Source organism: Temnothorax longispinosus, chromosome 2 (assembly GCF_030848805.1).
Source record: "Temnothorax longispinosus isolate EJ_2023e chromosome 2, Tlon_JGU_v1, whole genome shotgun sequence".
NCBI classification, from domain to species: Eukaryota; Metazoa; Arthropoda; class Insecta; order Hymenoptera; family Formicidae; genus Temnothorax; species Temnothorax longispinosus.
The window spans coordinates 19,885,673-19,900,482 of record NC_092359.1 but is presented as its reverse complement, the minus strand read 5'-3'; the positions used below and the strand labels follow the sequence as shown (position 1 = coordinate 19,900,482).

Below are 14,810 nucleotides of genomic sequence, written 5' to 3'. Positions count from 1 at the left end.
TATTAAATTAATATATTTAAATACAATGATTCTAATTTTAGGTGTGGGTTTTATTTTCCCATTTCTACACGTTTACGGAAAACAAATTGGTATTTCACCACTAATTATTGGTAGTATCGCTATGATTTTGCTTGTACACACTCAAGCGTGGAGAAAAATATTCTTTCTATTATTACTTTGTCATAGGAAATAATTACCACCTTATGACATTTTTCTTATCCCACTGTCAGGTCTATATGCCCCATCAGAGTATCACTTTCAAAACATGTCTTGTGTAACTTTACCGCATTATTGTGATACGGAATATATAAGTTTATATTTTTTTACAATTGTGTAGTTTATTGATAGATTAAATTTTGAGCATATTTACTTTCATACATTATTTTACATAATATTTTATATAAATTTTTGTAATAAATTTTTGAATTTTATATAAATTCAAAAATTTCTAAAAATGTCAAAAGTTTCTAAAACATGTTACATATTTAAAATATGTTATAAGTATATAATAACTTATAAATGTAAGTCAAAACTTTTATCAAAAACTCTAAAAATATAAAAGACAAATTACATCTTTAATAATATCTAATTCTTAGTGTTTCTTAATACAAAACATGTTTAATTTTAATTCGTTCTTTATTCAAACATACCTCAGCAGAGCATCGTGTAACGGTGTAAAAGACACAACATGTCATGATGTCATTGGGAACGTAAGAATACTAATTTTTCCATGCAATTGTCTTTTCATGCAGATCAAAGGAAAGCAATTATCTCACCAGATGGCAGATATTACATGCTTATTAAATATCAATGAGACGTCATTGTGTCAAGGAAATGCAACAGATTATAATTGTAATGTTACTTGTGATAATTTCAACGATGATAAATGTCTATACACATCTATCACATTTTAGGGTTTTGTCCTGTTGATGTGTTTTGGAGACATTGCCTTTTATGCTTTCATTAGTTTAAGCTATACGATTTGTTTTGTCATATTAAGTATGTAATGTAATTTTACAAGCATAAAAGCAAATTACCATAATACAAAAATTTAAATACAAATCAAATTTTTGCAATAAATAATTTTGTATTTTTCAATAATGATATTACGTAAAAGAGAGATACTATTTTTAACAACGTTTACTTTCTCAGAAGAAAGTAAAACACATCAACAAGACAAAACCCTAAAATGTGATAGATGTGTATCGATATTTTATCATCGTTGAAATTATCACAAGTAACGTTGCAGTTGCAATACGCTAGGCAGCGACTTTGGGGTACAATCGATTTCGGTGTTGTAGCATGTTTAACTGGATACCTTGTGGATAGACATGTGGTCACAGAAAGAAGTCTACAAAACTTACACACCGTCAATATTTTTTTATGACAATATTTACTTGTATCGATCTGCTGCATAAAATTAAAGGTGATTGCGTTTTATGCATTACAAATTCAAAAATGAACTAGGACAATAGCACATAGTTTTGTTCTTGTGTGTTATCTTCATGTTATCGTACATTTTTGTTACAGTTGCCATTTGAATCAGAATTGACAACCATACTGAAGGATGTATTTACGCTTTTGAAATCAAAATTTATCGTTATATTTTTATGTTTCGTTACATTTGATCTTAATCAGTGGTATTATATTTTCGCTTGTATCTATATGTATAATGTAGCTTCATTTTACAGGTATCTAGAAGATCTCGCTATTAAAACCGGTTATATATAATATATATATACATATAAGCAACATTAAATTGATAGGAAGGTTTAATCGTAGTGGCGCAGACTTTCGGTAGTGAATTGGTATTCTTCTTTTTATCTGGTAATATATTAATTATTTCTTTACTACAATTTTACATAGATATATACTGTGTCACAGAACTTAAAGCATTTTTTACTAGGATAGGTTACGCGATCCCTACATGAAAGCCTTCAAAAAGTGTCCGGTAGAATTAGACAAAGAGAGAACGAGGTAGAGATCAATATGCTACTGGGTAGAAAAAGACAGCTTGACCTGTATCAGTCATTATTTCCTTTCTTCCGCCGGTGAGTCACCGGTCATATTTTTCTGTACCTGCCATGAGTGCAATCCATTCTGTATATCGATAGCGATAAAATACTTCATTTTCAAAACAATTATTTATAACGCGCATTGTAATTGTCCATAAAATTGTTGCACGTTAATACTTCAAACAATTTCGTTTCTACGCACTTGACGTGTAGTTCAGCATAGCATAGTATAGCGTCAGTTTTAATACATTTTTACGAGGGAACGTAAAATAGTGAAATATAAAACTTACTGATCATATCAGCTTGAAATTTGTATTCTAATATAAATAATGAAGATCAATCACACTCTTTTGCCTCTAAAGATGCATCTTCTTTTCTTTATGGCGGGTGAGTAATCGTTAAATCTACGGCGTATGAGTAATCGTTAAATCTCGTAATATGTTACAGTAATTTACTTAATTCTGAAATACCTGCGTGGTAACTGAAAAAACATTTAAAATAAATCACATATATCAATAATTAAAAAAATTATATTATCGAGTATCCGCGGTAAATGTAGTTACAATCATTTTTCTTATTTTATAGCTATGGGTTCCATTAAATTATATGTACCAGTTTTCGGCAAGCAACTTGGTGTTTCGTCATTAATTATGGGTAGCATTATCGCGATTTTACCTATTGCACACCTGATTGGTAAATTAATACTCGGTTACGCCGCGGATTATTTTCTCGCCTGGAGAAAAGCGATTTTTATGGCATTGTTCACCGTAACGGGTATGTCTTTTGTTTTGATGTATTTTTTACCGGCTCTACCAGGTCCGATATTACCGGACCACCAATTCCAAAATATCTCTTGCGAGTCTTTACTGCCTTGCGATAAGAACCATGTAAGTCTGTTTTCATGTAACTGTATAAATTTCCTAGAATCTAGATGAAACAATAATAATACAGGTTTCCTGTAACTGTTTAAAAATCTCATTCTCACGAAATAGAGCACCTATATTACGTACTAATAAGATGTTTCATATGTCATCATCAACATAAAAATACCTTAAGATGTCAAAATCTTCTTAACACTCTAAATCTTTAACAAAACTTAGTTATCAATACTTTTAGTATAAAACTTATTTTCAGTTGTGAATTTAAAAGTATGATTTATTAATTTATTAATTTTAAGCATACGTTAGCAGTCGCATCCTGTAACGGTACGAAAGGCACAACGTGTCATTGGATGTGTGAAAATATGAATTTTTCCATGCGATTATCTTTTCATGCAGCCGAGAAGGAAGCAATCATCTCATCGGACACTACGTGCTTATTAAATATTAACGATACGTCATTGTGTCGAAGAAATGTAACAGCAAATTATAATTGTAACGTTACATGTGATAACTTCGAGGACGATGAATGTCTATATACATCTATTACCTTTTGGAGTTTCTTTATCTTGATGTTTTTTGGTCAAGTTGGTTATTACGTTTCCTTGAGCGTAAACGATACAATTTGCTTCGACATATTAGGTAATTAATTTTATAGCCGTGTATATCCCATTGTCAGAGCATTTCGCCGAATTACAAGAATATAACCATACCAAACAAATTTGAGCAATAAGTTATTTTACAAATACTTTCATATAATATTATAATGTAATGAGGAAATACTTTACAATAAAGTTTAAATTCCTCAGGTAAAGATGGACAAATGGAATTCGGCAAGCAGCTTATGTGGAATTCAATTGGTTTTTCTCTCACAACACTTCTATCTGGTTATACAATAGATTTGTGGTCGCGAGGGAAAGTCTACAAAACTTATACACCGGCGTTTATTTTCATGCTCGTATTCATTTGTATAGATTTGATTTGCTATAGAAAATTAAAGGTGTTTTATACGTTTAGAAGAAAAGACAAATAGTGCGGTAGTTTAATTTTAATTTTGTATTTTTAATTGTTGTTATATGTTTTTATCGTAGCTGCCACTGACAAAATCGCCAAATATATTAAAAGATGTATATACAATTTTGAAATTGGTACCAATTGTTATATTTCTATGTACCGCTATTTTTGCTGGAATTTTTGAGAGTCTCGTGATAAATTTCTTTTTTTGGTAAATTTTTTACGTAATAAAACGTAGAAATTTATGTTAGAGAATTAATATTACAATAAATTGTTTTATTAGGTACATAGAAGATCTTGCTATGGAGACTGGTTATATGAGTCAAGTTAAATTAATACAAGGTTTAACGACATGCATAGGTTTTCTCGGTAGCAAAGTAATATTCTTCTTTATGTCTGGTAATGTTAAAAATGTGTTTTTTTTCATGTTTTGCAACATAAGATATAATTGAGCATAACAATGAGTTTTATCTTTTTTTAGGCAATATATTGAAAAGATTTGGATACGGTTACACGCTTACATTTTGCTTTTTATGTTACGCGATAAGGCTGGGATTTCTATCCTTAGTGCCAACGCCATGGTATATAATTCTGGTGGAGGTTGTTTTGCAAGGGCCATCATATGCACTTCTTTACACAACAGTAGTAACGTATGCGAACGTAATTTCACCGCCTGGCACATCGGCTACCGTTCAAGCAGTTGCGTCTGGAATGAAGGATGGTCTTGGTAATCTTTCTCAGTCATTAAATATCAAAAATCGTTTTACAATGAAAGTAATTATTATAAAGAATACGAGTATATTTACTTTTCTAATAAATTTAGCGATTTATTAAATGTAATCTTGCAATATTTTTAGGATATTCGATTGGTGGTTTCTTAGCAGGTTTTTTAATTAAGACAGTTGGTAGTAGAATGACTTTCAAAATATATTCAGCGCTCGCAGGACTTTCTGCTATAGGGTATATTATACTTTATACTGTATACTTAAGACATACAACAGTAGGTAAGAAATCAAGTAACTTAATGTGTCGAAAGGTGACAAATTTCTTCAGATTGTGAAAATAAAAAAAAACTATATCTTTTTATTGCAGACACACAAAATAACGTTGCATGGAGAAAGCCAGACGATGCGCGGAGACAATGTGACGTAGATGAAATGTCATAATTATTTTGATAAATAATAATATATTATAAAACATTTTAATTTTAACATATCTTGTGATATGAAAACTTAATGCAAATCATTATTTAATATTTTTATCGGAGTACTGTAGTTGTTGTAAACACGTGGTTTATACATTATCATCATATCAATTTTAATTGCAAATTATTTTACCAATATAAAAATTATATTTATTTTCGTTTGTATACAGTAGCTGTTAATTATTTGATACCATGATATAATTACTTGATAATTTTTATTTAATTATTTGTAGATCGTATCGTGTAAATTAAACTAATCATTTAGTTCAAAAGTACGAACGAGCTACTATAAAGATTTATCTCTTTATGTTTGTACGTGACAAGTTTTGTTTAACGGTTATATACAAAATATGTTAAAGACTCGATTTGATTCAAATGTGTATTATTTTTTTGTGACGATATTTACTTGTATCGATCTGCTGCATAAAATTGAAGGTGATTGCGTTTTATACATTATAAATTCAAAAATGAATAGGACAATAGCACATAGTTTTGTTCTTGTGTGTTATCTTCATGTTATCGTACATTTTTGTTACAGTTGCCATTTGAATCAGAATCGACAACCATACTGAAGAATGTATTTACGCTTTTGAAATCAAAATTTATCGTTATAATTTTATGTTTCGTTACATTTGTTGGCATCCTTAATGGCATCATGCGTAGTTTTTTATTTTGGTGAACTTTGATCTTAATCAGTGGTATTATATTTTCGCTTGTATCTATATGTATAATGTAGCTTGATTTTACAGGTATCTAGAAGATCTCGCTATTAAAAAACCGGTTATATATATATATATATATATATATATATATATATAGGAAACATTAAGTTGATAGGAAGGTTTAATCGTAGTGGCGCAGACTTTCGGTAGTGAATTGGTATTCTTCTTTTTATCTGGTAATATATTAAGTATTTCTTTACTACAATTTTACATAGATATATACTGTGTCACAGAATTTAAAACATTTTTTTTACAAGGATATAATTTTTACTAGAATGGATTACGCGATCCCTACATGAAAGCCTTCAAAAAGTGTCCGGTAGGATTAGACAGAGAGAACGAGGTAGAGATCAATATGCTACTGGGTAGAAAAAGACAGTTTGACCTGTATCAGTCATTATTTCTTTTCTTTCGCTGGTGAGTCACCGTCATATTTTTCTATACCTGAGCGTAGTCCATTTTGTATGTCCATAGCGATAACATACTTCATTTTCAAAACAATTATTTATAATGTACCACTGCACAATACGCATTGTAATTGTCCATAAAATTGTTGCACGTTAATACTTCAAACAATTTCGTTTCTACACTTGACTACTTAACTTTTAGTTCAGTATAGCATAGTATAGCGTCAGTTTTAATACATTTTTACGAGGGAACGTAAAATAGTGAAATATAAAACTTACTGATCATATCAGCTTGAAATTTGTATTCTAATATAAATAATGAAGATCAATTACACTCTTTTGCCTCTAAAGATGCATCTTCTTTTCTTTAGTGCGGGTGAGTAATCGTTAAATCTACGGCGGATGAGTGATCGTTAAATCTCGTAATATAACAACAATTCACTTAATTCTGAAATACTTGCGTGGTAACTGGAAAAACATTTAAAATAAATCACATATATCAATAATTAAAAAAATTATATTATCGTGTATCCGTAAATGTAGTTACAATCATTTTTCTTATTTTAGCTATGGGTTCCATTAAATTATATGTACCAGTTTTCGGCAAGCAACTTGGTGTTTCGTCATTAATTATGGGTAGCATTATCGCGATTTTGCCTATTGCAAATCTGATTGGTAAATTAATACTCGGTTACGCAGCGGATTATTTTTTCGCCTGGAGAAAAGCGATTTTTATGACATTGTTCACCGTAACGAGTATGTCTTTTGTTTTGATGTATTTTTTACCGGCTCTACCCGGTCCGATACTACCGGATCACCAGTTCCAAAATATCTCTTGCGAGTCTTTACTGCCTTGCAATAAGAATCATGTAAGTCTTTGTTTTCATGTAACTGTAAATTTCCTAGAATCTAGATGAAACAATAACAATACAGGTTTCCTGTAACTGTTTAAAAATCTCATTCCCACGAAATAGAGCACCTATTACGTACTAATAAGATGTTTCATAAGTCATCATCAACATAAAAATATCTTAAGATGTCAAAATCTTCTTAACACTCTAAATCTTTAACAAAACTTAGTTATTAATACTTTTAGTATAAAACTTATTTTCAGTTGTAAAAAAAGTATGATTTATTTATTTATTAATTTTAAGCATGCGTTAGCAGTCGCATCCTGTAACGGTACGAAAGACACAACGTGTCATTGGATGTGTGAAAATATGAATTTTTCCATGCGATTATCTTTTCATGCGGCCGAGAAGGAAGCAATCATCTCATCGGACACTACGTGCTTATTAAATATTAACGATACGTCATTGTGTCGAAGAAATGTAACAGCAAATTATAATTGTAACGTTACATGTGATAACTTCGAGGACGATGAATGTCTATATACATCTATTACCTTTTGGAGTTTCTTTATCTTGATGTTTTTTGGTCAAGTTGGTTTTTACGTTTCCTTGAGCGTAAATGATACAATTTGCTTCGACATATTAGGTAATTAATTTTATAGCCGTGTATATCCCATTGTCAGAGCATTTCGCCGAATTACAAGAATATAACCATACCAAACAAATTTCAGCAATAAGTTATTTTACAAATACTTTCATATAATATTATAATGTAATAAGGAAATACACTTTATACAATAAAGTTTAATTCCTCAGGTAAAGATGGACAAATTGAATTCGGCAAGCAGCTTATATGGGATTCAATTGGTTTTTCTCTCACAACATTTCTATCTGGTTATACAATAGATTTGTGGTCGCGAGGGAAAGTCTACAAAACTTATACACCGGCGTTTATTTTCGTGCTCGTATTTATTTGTATAGATTTGATTTGCTATAGAAAATTAAAGGTGTTTTATACGTTTAGAAGAAAAAACAAATAGTGCGGTAGTTTAATTTTAATTTTGTATTTTTAATTGTTGTTATATGTTTTTATTGTAGCTGCCACTGACAAAATCGCCAAATATATTAAAAGATGTATATACAATTTTGAAATTGGTACCAATCGTTATATTTCTATGTACCGCTATTTTTGCTGGAATTTTTGAGAGTCTCCTGATGAATTTCTTTTTTTGGTAAATTTTTTACGTAATAAAACGTAGAAATTTATGTTAAAGAATTAATATTACAATAAATTGTTTTATTAGGTACATAGAAGATCTTGCTATGGAGACTGGTTATATGAGTCAAGTTAAATTAATACAAGGTTTAACGACATGCATAGGTTTTCTCGGTAGCAAAGTAATATTCTTCTTTATGTCTGGTGATGTTAAAAATGTGTTTTCTTTCATGTTTTGCAACATAAGATATATAATTGAGCATATAAGAATGAGTTTTATCTTTTTTTAGGCAATATATTGAAAAGATTTGGATACGGTTACACGCTTACATTTTGCTTTTTATGTTACGCGATGAGGCTGGGATTTCTATCCTTAGTGCCAACGCCATGGCACATAATTCTGGTGGAGGTTGTTTTGCTAGGGCCATCATATGCACTTCTTTACACAACAGTAGTAACGTACGCAAACGTAATTTCACCGCCTGGCACATCGGCTACCGTTCAAGCAGTTGCGTCTGGAATGAAGGATGGTCTTGGTAATCTTTCTCAGTCATTAGATATCAAAAATCATTTTACAATAAAAGTAATTATTATAAAGAATACGAGTATATTTACTTTTCTAATAAATTTAGCAATTTATTAAATGTAATCTTGCAATATTTTTAGGATATTCGATTGGTGGTTTCTTAGCTGGTTTTTTAATTAAGACAGTTGGTAGTAGAATAACTTTCAAAATATATTCAGCGCTCGCAGGACTTTCTGCTATAGGGTATATTATACTTTATACTGTATACTTAAGACATACAACAGTAGGTAAGAAATCAAGTAATGTGTCGAAAGGTGACAAATTTTGTCAGATTGTGAAAATGTAAAAAACTATATCTTTTTATTGCAGACACACGAAATAACGTTGCATGGAGAAACCCGGACGATGCGCGGAGACAATGTGACGTAGATGAAATGTCATAATTCATGCTTCGTATATATCTTTTTGATAAATAATAATATATTATAAGACATTTTAATTTTAACATATCTTGTAATATGAAAACTTGATGCAAATCATTATTTAATATTTTTATCGGAGTACTGTAGTTGTTGTAAACACGTGGTTTATACATTATCATCATATCAATTTTAATTGCAAATTATTTTACCAATATAGAAATTATATTTATTTTCGTTTGTATACAGTAGCTGTTAATTATTTGATACCATGATATAATTACTTGATAATTTTTATTTAATTATTTATAGATCGTATCGTGAAAATTAAACTAATCAATTAGTTCAAAAGTACGGAACGAGCTACTATAGAGATTTATGCCTTTATGTTTGTACGTGACAAGTTTTGTTTAACGGTTATATACACAATATGTTAAAGATTCGATTTGATTCAAATGTGTATTATTTATGCAAATATCGATGGATAATGTAATATTATTATGTTGACAGTTTCTGCTTGATATACAGAATTCGTAATTTTACGACGAACATAGCATTGCAAGTTAAACAGAAGGATCGTAATTTCTAAGTAATCTCGTGTCGTTATCACATTCTTATATATCATGCTGCAAACACAGGGTATTATCATATTGCCAGATGTTTCGTAATCGCGAGTCCTTGGAGCAATTTAGAATTGATTTTAATTATAATTTGATTTTTCATAATAACTACATATCTTTATTGATAATCTCGTAAACGATACGTGCCGCGAACAGTCGAATTGTTGGTATAAGCAAGCCGCAAGATATTCGCAGCCTTATCAATCTCCCTCACGATAAATCTCATTTGAGTACAGCGCGCGTCGTTGAACGATTTATTAGATTCACGTGCGCGTATCGTTTATTTATCGAAGTAACGAGGGGCAATGTTTCGCGCGACTATCCAGTACATTCGATAGCCATTCGGACTCGGTTTTAAGAGATCATCTCATTGTATGTACGGCGCATCCCCGTCGAAAGTCATCGCGTTCATTCTGTCGAGACTACCGCGATGTGATCGTTGTAATTTTAGCGCGTCGTGTCAGTGGTGTCAGTGCGGCTAAACGCTTCCGCTGGAAGGAGAAACGCTCATCCAGCGAACGCTGAAACATTTATGACGCGTCAAAGCTCTCGATTACACACGCATAACACGCAGCCTCCTCATTTAAGCTCTGTATATTGTAAATTATCTACTAATATATATAGCGCAGGTACGTTTCGGCTTCTAACGCTGCCAGAATTCGCTGACAATTTTGGACTTTGGAGCTGCAAAAATGCAGCTTATGTCAGCGGCAGTATACTGTCAGTGCTGTCAGCATGTTTCGAAGCATGCAGCCTTTTAGTTGCGCTCGCCCACTTTCTCCTTTTCATTCCGTCGAGGCTCAAGTACGCGGCTTGTCTTTCCTATATGCATCTCTCCTCTCTCTGCGTTCCGCAGCTGCAGAAAGTGCAAGAGGCGCATCTGAAACTGAGGCACATCTATTTGATCGCACATATACACAGCACATACACGCTGCGATTGAAAGCTATATCGCTGATAGCACGCGGCCTATCGTGCAATTAAGAGGCTCAATCTACGAGCGAGAGATCGTCGGAGCGCGAGTTTGACGCCGAGCGTGCAGGCGCGGCTTGAACACGCCAACACGGTGAGTTCGTCGCGACGGTTCCTCTTATTCTCTCCTCACGAATAATAAAAATAAATCGGTGCCGCGAAGTGCTTGGCGAACGAAGAGGGAAACTCGCTGGGAACCTTCCTGAGAAACCTTCGGACCTGACTGAGAGACAACCTGGAAACATGCATTGGTTCTTGATACGACGTGCAGATAACGGCATCGCGCGACGCCATTTTGGAATCGTTTGTAATATCGTTTGAAGTTTTTGCGAAGAATACCTCGAGGTTATCGATACTATCGCGAATCGAGAGGATTTGAATTCAAATGCGCGCATGGCGCCGACGATAATCTTCGAATCGAATGTAATGTTTTTGTTTAATATGTATGTTAAGATCGTGTAATAATAATATACTCGAGTAAGTTTATCGTTACGTCTGACGTTATTAGTTTGCAGCATAGCGCCAATTATAGAGTGAGAAAACGCCGAAGGAGCGAGACACGAGATTAGTTGGGCTTATCAGTGTCGGCCTACACTCGCAAATAAATCATGAAAATTAATTACACGCAACTGCCTATAAAGGCGCATTATTTCTTTTTTATGGCGGGTGAGTATGTGCTTCACATTTTAAAGCAAAGATTTATCTAATTTTCTGAAGAATTTGACTATTTTTCTTAATTTTATTAAATTCTTTTTGGTTCTTTTACATGATACAGTTCATAAAAAATACGTAGACATAAAAATATGATATTTGTTAACATTAAAGAATGATAAAAATATACGTTGGTACATATTTAATGTTAATAAAACTCGACTGTATTAATATGCCCTTACTATGCAAAAAAAGATTATAGTTATAATATGTTAGGGCGACTACAAAAATTACAAAATAATAATATTATTAGGTATAATTATCGTTTTTATTTTAGCTATGGGTCCTATTTTGCCGTTTTTGCCAGTTTACGGCAAGCAACTCGGTGTTTCACCGTTAATTATGGGTAGCATCACCGCGATTTTGCCTATTTTATTCCTGATCGCGAAACCAGCATTTGGCTTTGTCGTGGACTATTACCGCGCCTGGAGAAAATTGATATTTATAGCGCTGCTTGCCGTAACAAGTGCCTGCTATATTTTTATGTACTTTTTACCGGCCCTGCCCGGTCCACTCCTACCAGATCATCAATTTCAAAATGTTTCCTGTGCGTCTATACCGTCTTGTGATATGGACTATGTAATTTTTTTTATTTTCTTACAATTGCGCATCTTTCGAATAATAAAAATTCCTGTAACGATTGATTAGCTGACTTTCATGATAATTTGTAAATTCATTTTTATACATCTAGGACAATTTAATTTTTTTAAACTTTCAGTAGTTTCTAAATACTATAAGTCTTTTTAAAAATATCTGTATATTAGTGCTTTTAAGAAATAATATATTTTTAAAGTGATTTATTTTCCTTTTAAGCACACGTCAGCAATGGCATCATGTAACGGTACAAAAGACGCTACATGTCATTGGATCTGCAAGGAATATGTGAATTTTTCTACGAGATTATCTTTTCATGGGATTACAAAGGAAGCAGTAATTTCGCCGGATACCACATGTTTGTTAAATATTGACGAGGCGTCATTGTGTCAAGTAAATATAACGAAGAATTTTAATGTGTGTAACTGTAATGTTACCTGCGATAATTTCGAAGATAATCATTGTCTATATACATCCATCACCTTCTGGGGATTTGTGCTCTTGATGTCTCTTGGTAACATCGGTTTTAACGTTTCCAATTGCATAAGCGACGCAATTTGCTTTGACGTATTAGGTAAGTGATCTGCATACAATATTTTAATGCTACGTAAAATATAAAAATGCCTATATGTACATACAGCACAATTTTTTCAACGATACAAATGGTTTAACGATTTTATATATGATATATTAATTCAATTAGTAAAAAAAATATCTTTTTCAACAAATTACATTACACTTTTTCAGGTGAGGGTGGACAAATGGGATACGGTAGGCAGCGAGTATGGGGCACAATCGGTTTCGGTGTGGCAGCGCTTTTAGCTGGCTACGCAGTAGACTTGTGGTCGCAAGGGGAAATCTACAAAACTTATACACCGGCGTTTCTCCTTGTGTTTGTATTTACTTGTATCGACTTGATTTGTTGCAGAAAATTGGAGGTGATTTACATTAAGGAGATTGAAGTGAAAATAAATGAACAGTAGTGTATAGTCTTTTCTTCTTAGGATTTTTATCTTACATTGTATGTTCTCCATTACAGCTGCCGCTCATGTCAGGATCGTCAAGCATACTGAAAGACGTATGCATGCTTTTGAAATTGAAACCCATCGTTATATTTCTATGTTTTGCTACCCTTGCGGGTATCCTTGATAGCTTTATGATTTACTTCTTATTCTGGTAAATCTTTATCTCTATCAACATGTATTTTTGTTCATTGTCACATTCGATAGAATTTCGAAATTTAATTAAGCTGAATTACATTCAGTGTATAATTTATTGTATTAGGTATTTGGAAGATCTTGCTATGGCGACCGGTTATATGGGCGAAATTAAATTGATAGAAGGTCTAATCGTCGCCGCGCAGACTCTCGGTGGCGAGATAATATTCTTCTCTCTGTCCGGTAAATTATTTCTTCCCTGTCGCAGTTTGTGACGTTTAGAGCGTTTGCATAATTAAAGATATCGCTGTGCCTAGTATAATGTCGAGTCTCTTCTTTTCAGGCAAAATACTGAAGAAGTTTGGATACGGTTATACCTTTACGTTTTGTTTTGTATGCTACGCGCTGCGGCTGGGATTAATATCTCTCGCTCCAACGCCATGGTGGATGCTTCCGGTGGAATTTGTCATGCAGGGACCAACATATGCGCTTTGCTATACAACAATAGTAGCGTACGCGAGCGCAGTATCACCACCCGGTACGTCAGCTACTGTTCAAGGAATTGTGGCAGGGATGGACGACGGTTTAGGTAAATTTCTCTTTCTGGTTATCAAGAATTATTTTATAACAAGAAGAGCTTATATATATATATACTTAATGCAAATGTATTTTTTCCCAATTAATCAAAGTTTATCGTCGTTGAAATATTGTTGTCTTCCTCAGGTTTCGCGGTCGGTAGTTTGATCGGAGGTATTTTATACAAACAAGTTGGTGGTGCAACGACTTTAAGAATATTTTCAGTACTTGCAGCATTTTCTGCGATTATGTACCTTATTCTTCACACTTTGTACTTAAAACATAGAACACCAGGTAAGGGATCGAGTATCTTTAATTGTCGGAATCTGGTAAAATTTTTTTAGAACATTGTAAAGAAGTATAAAGGATTTCTCTTTTATTGTAGATGCACGGAAAAATGTCGAATGGAGGAAACCTGACGATGCACAGAAACACTGTGTTGTAGCAGAATGATACGTATTTTATATATCTTTGTTGTAAATAATATACAATAAAAATAATATATGTTTCATACACATCTTAAGATATTATATATATATATGCGTAATATAAATATATATAATATAAATATATATGTCTTAAGATAAAGAAACTAATGTAAAACGTATTCTGAATATTAAAAATTAATATAAAAATTCTTCATTATGCAATAAACTTCATTTTTATTCGGGAGAAGTCATCTATAGATTTAAAAATAAGTATATACGCATGCTATTATTATGTTCTATGCGAATTAAAAAAACAAGTAAAACATATATGAAATATATAGCAATAAAAAAAAAATGAGAAAATTATTTCATTTTTATTTAAAATTCGAAGGAATGTGCCATCAAATATGTGATCGCATATTTATCATTTGTTGAAATTATATGTTATATATAGACAAAGTTCAATTGAAGTTGCAGGGCTCGTAAAGGATAAAATATATTA

The 14,810-nt window shown here is 32.2% G+C and overlaps 3 protein-coding genes across 8 annotated transcripts; all 3 read left to right on the top strand.

Moving 5' to 3' along the window:
- Window positions 1-2,208: 2,208 nt before the first annotated feature.
- LOC139809150 (major facilitator superfamily domain-containing protein 6-like) lies at window positions 2,209-5,276 on the top strand. Of its 2 annotated transcripts, none has more exons than XR_011731041.1 (9): window positions 2,209-2,402; window positions 2,601-2,902; window positions 3,193-3,535; window positions 3,703-3,893; window positions 3,985-4,118; window positions 4,191-4,306; window positions 4,389-4,681; window positions 4,765-4,911; window positions 5,000-5,276. XR_011731041.1 is itself a non-coding variant. In XM_071771853.1 (9 exons), exons 1-9 carry the CDS (start codon window positions 2,345-2,347, stop codon window positions 5,071-5,073), a joined length of 1,611 nt encoding a protein of 536 aa, XP_071627954.1. In that variant the 5' UTR covers window positions 2,210-2,344; the 3' UTR covers window positions 5,074-5,276. The 2 variants fall into 2 exon arrangements, 1 of the variants encoding a protein (XP_071627954.1); XM_071771853.1 differs by having other exon boundaries at window positions 2,210-2,402; window positions 4,389-4,634.
- A 113-nt stretch (window positions 5,277-5,389) lies between these two features.
- LOC139809149 (uncharacterized) lies at window positions 5,390-9,442 on the top strand. 5 transcript variants are annotated; one of them, XM_071771851.1, is made up of 11 exons: window positions 5,390-5,546; window positions 5,650-6,009; window positions 6,108-6,250; window positions 6,808-7,109; window positions 7,395-7,737; window positions 7,908-8,098; window positions 8,190-8,323; window positions 8,396-8,511; window positions 8,598-8,843; window positions 8,974-9,120; window positions 9,203-9,442. In XM_071771851.1, the coding sequence occupies exons 4-11, from the start codon at window positions 6,810-6,812 to the stop codon at window positions 9,274-9,276; spliced, it is 1,551 nt and encodes a 516-aa protein (XP_071627952.1). In that variant the 5' UTR covers window positions 5,390-5,546; window positions 5,650-6,009; window positions 6,108-6,250; window positions 6,808-6,809; the 3' UTR covers window positions 9,277-9,442. The 5 variants fall into 5 exon arrangements, 4 of the variants coding, with proteins under 4 accessions (XP_071627952.1, XP_071627953.1, XP_071627951.1 ...); XM_071771852.1 differs by lacking the exons at window positions 5,390-5,546; window positions 5,650-6,009 and having other exon boundaries at window positions 6,091-6,250; XR_011731040.1 differs by lacking the exons at window positions 5,390-5,546; window positions 5,650-6,009; window positions 6,108-6,250 and adding an exon at window positions 6,297-6,616 and having other exon boundaries at window positions 8,598-8,890.
- A 1,249-nt stretch (window positions 9,443-10,691) lies between these two features.
- LOC139809148 (major facilitator superfamily domain-containing protein 6-like) lies at window positions 10,692-14,522 on the top strand. Its single transcript, XM_071771848.1, has 10 exons — window positions 10,692-11,265; window positions 11,351-11,508; window positions 11,831-12,132; window positions 12,367-12,721; window positions 12,895-13,085; window positions 13,187-13,323; window positions 13,432-13,547; window positions 13,648-13,893; window positions 14,028-14,174; window positions 14,266-14,522. The coding sequence occupies exons 2-10, from the start codon at window positions 11,451-11,453 to the stop codon at window positions 14,331-14,333; spliced, it is 1,620 nt and encodes a 539-aa protein (XP_071627949.1). The 5' UTR covers window positions 10,692-11,265; window positions 11,351-11,450; the 3' UTR covers window positions 14,334-14,522.
- The last annotated feature ends 288 nt before the right edge of the window (window positions 14,523-14,810 follow it).

Bases quoted from the DNA above. Each gene is read 5' to 3' on its own strand.
- LOC139809150 (XM_071771853.1), top strand. From the start codon at position 2,345: ATGAAGATCAATCACACTCTTTTGCCTCTAAAGATGCATCTTCTTTTC. The intron at 4,119-4,190 runs GTAAATTTTTTA...TTGTTTTATTAG, and splicing joins GTGATAAATTTCTTTTTTTG to GTACATAGAAGATCTTGCTA. The intron at 4,912-4,999 runs GTAAGAAATCAA...TTTTTATTGCAG, and splicing joins CTTAAGACATACAACAGTAG to ACACACAAAATAACGTTGCA.
- LOC139809149 (XM_071771849.1), top strand. From the start codon at position 6,559: ATGAAGATCAATTACACTCTTTTGCCTCTAAAGATGCATCTTCTTTTC. The intron at 7,738-7,907 runs GTAATTAATTTT...TTAATTCCTCAG, and splicing joins AATTTGCTTCGACATATTAG to GTAAAGATGGACAAATTGAA. The intron at 8,324-8,395 runs GTAAATTTTTTA...TTGTTTTATTAG, and splicing joins CTGATGAATTTCTTTTTTTG to GTACATAGAAGATCTTGCTA.
- LOC139809148 (XM_071771848.1), top strand. From the start codon at position 11,451: ATGAAAATTAATTACACGCAACTGCCTATAAAGGCGCATTATTTCTTT. The intron at 13,086-13,186 runs GTGATTTACATT...TCTCCATTACAG, and splicing joins TTTGTTGCAGAAAATTGGAG to CTGCCGCTCATGTCAGGATC. The intron at 13,324-13,431 runs GTAAATCTTTAT...TTATTGTATTAG, and splicing joins ATGATTTACTTCTTATTCTG to GTATTTGGAAGATCTTGCTA.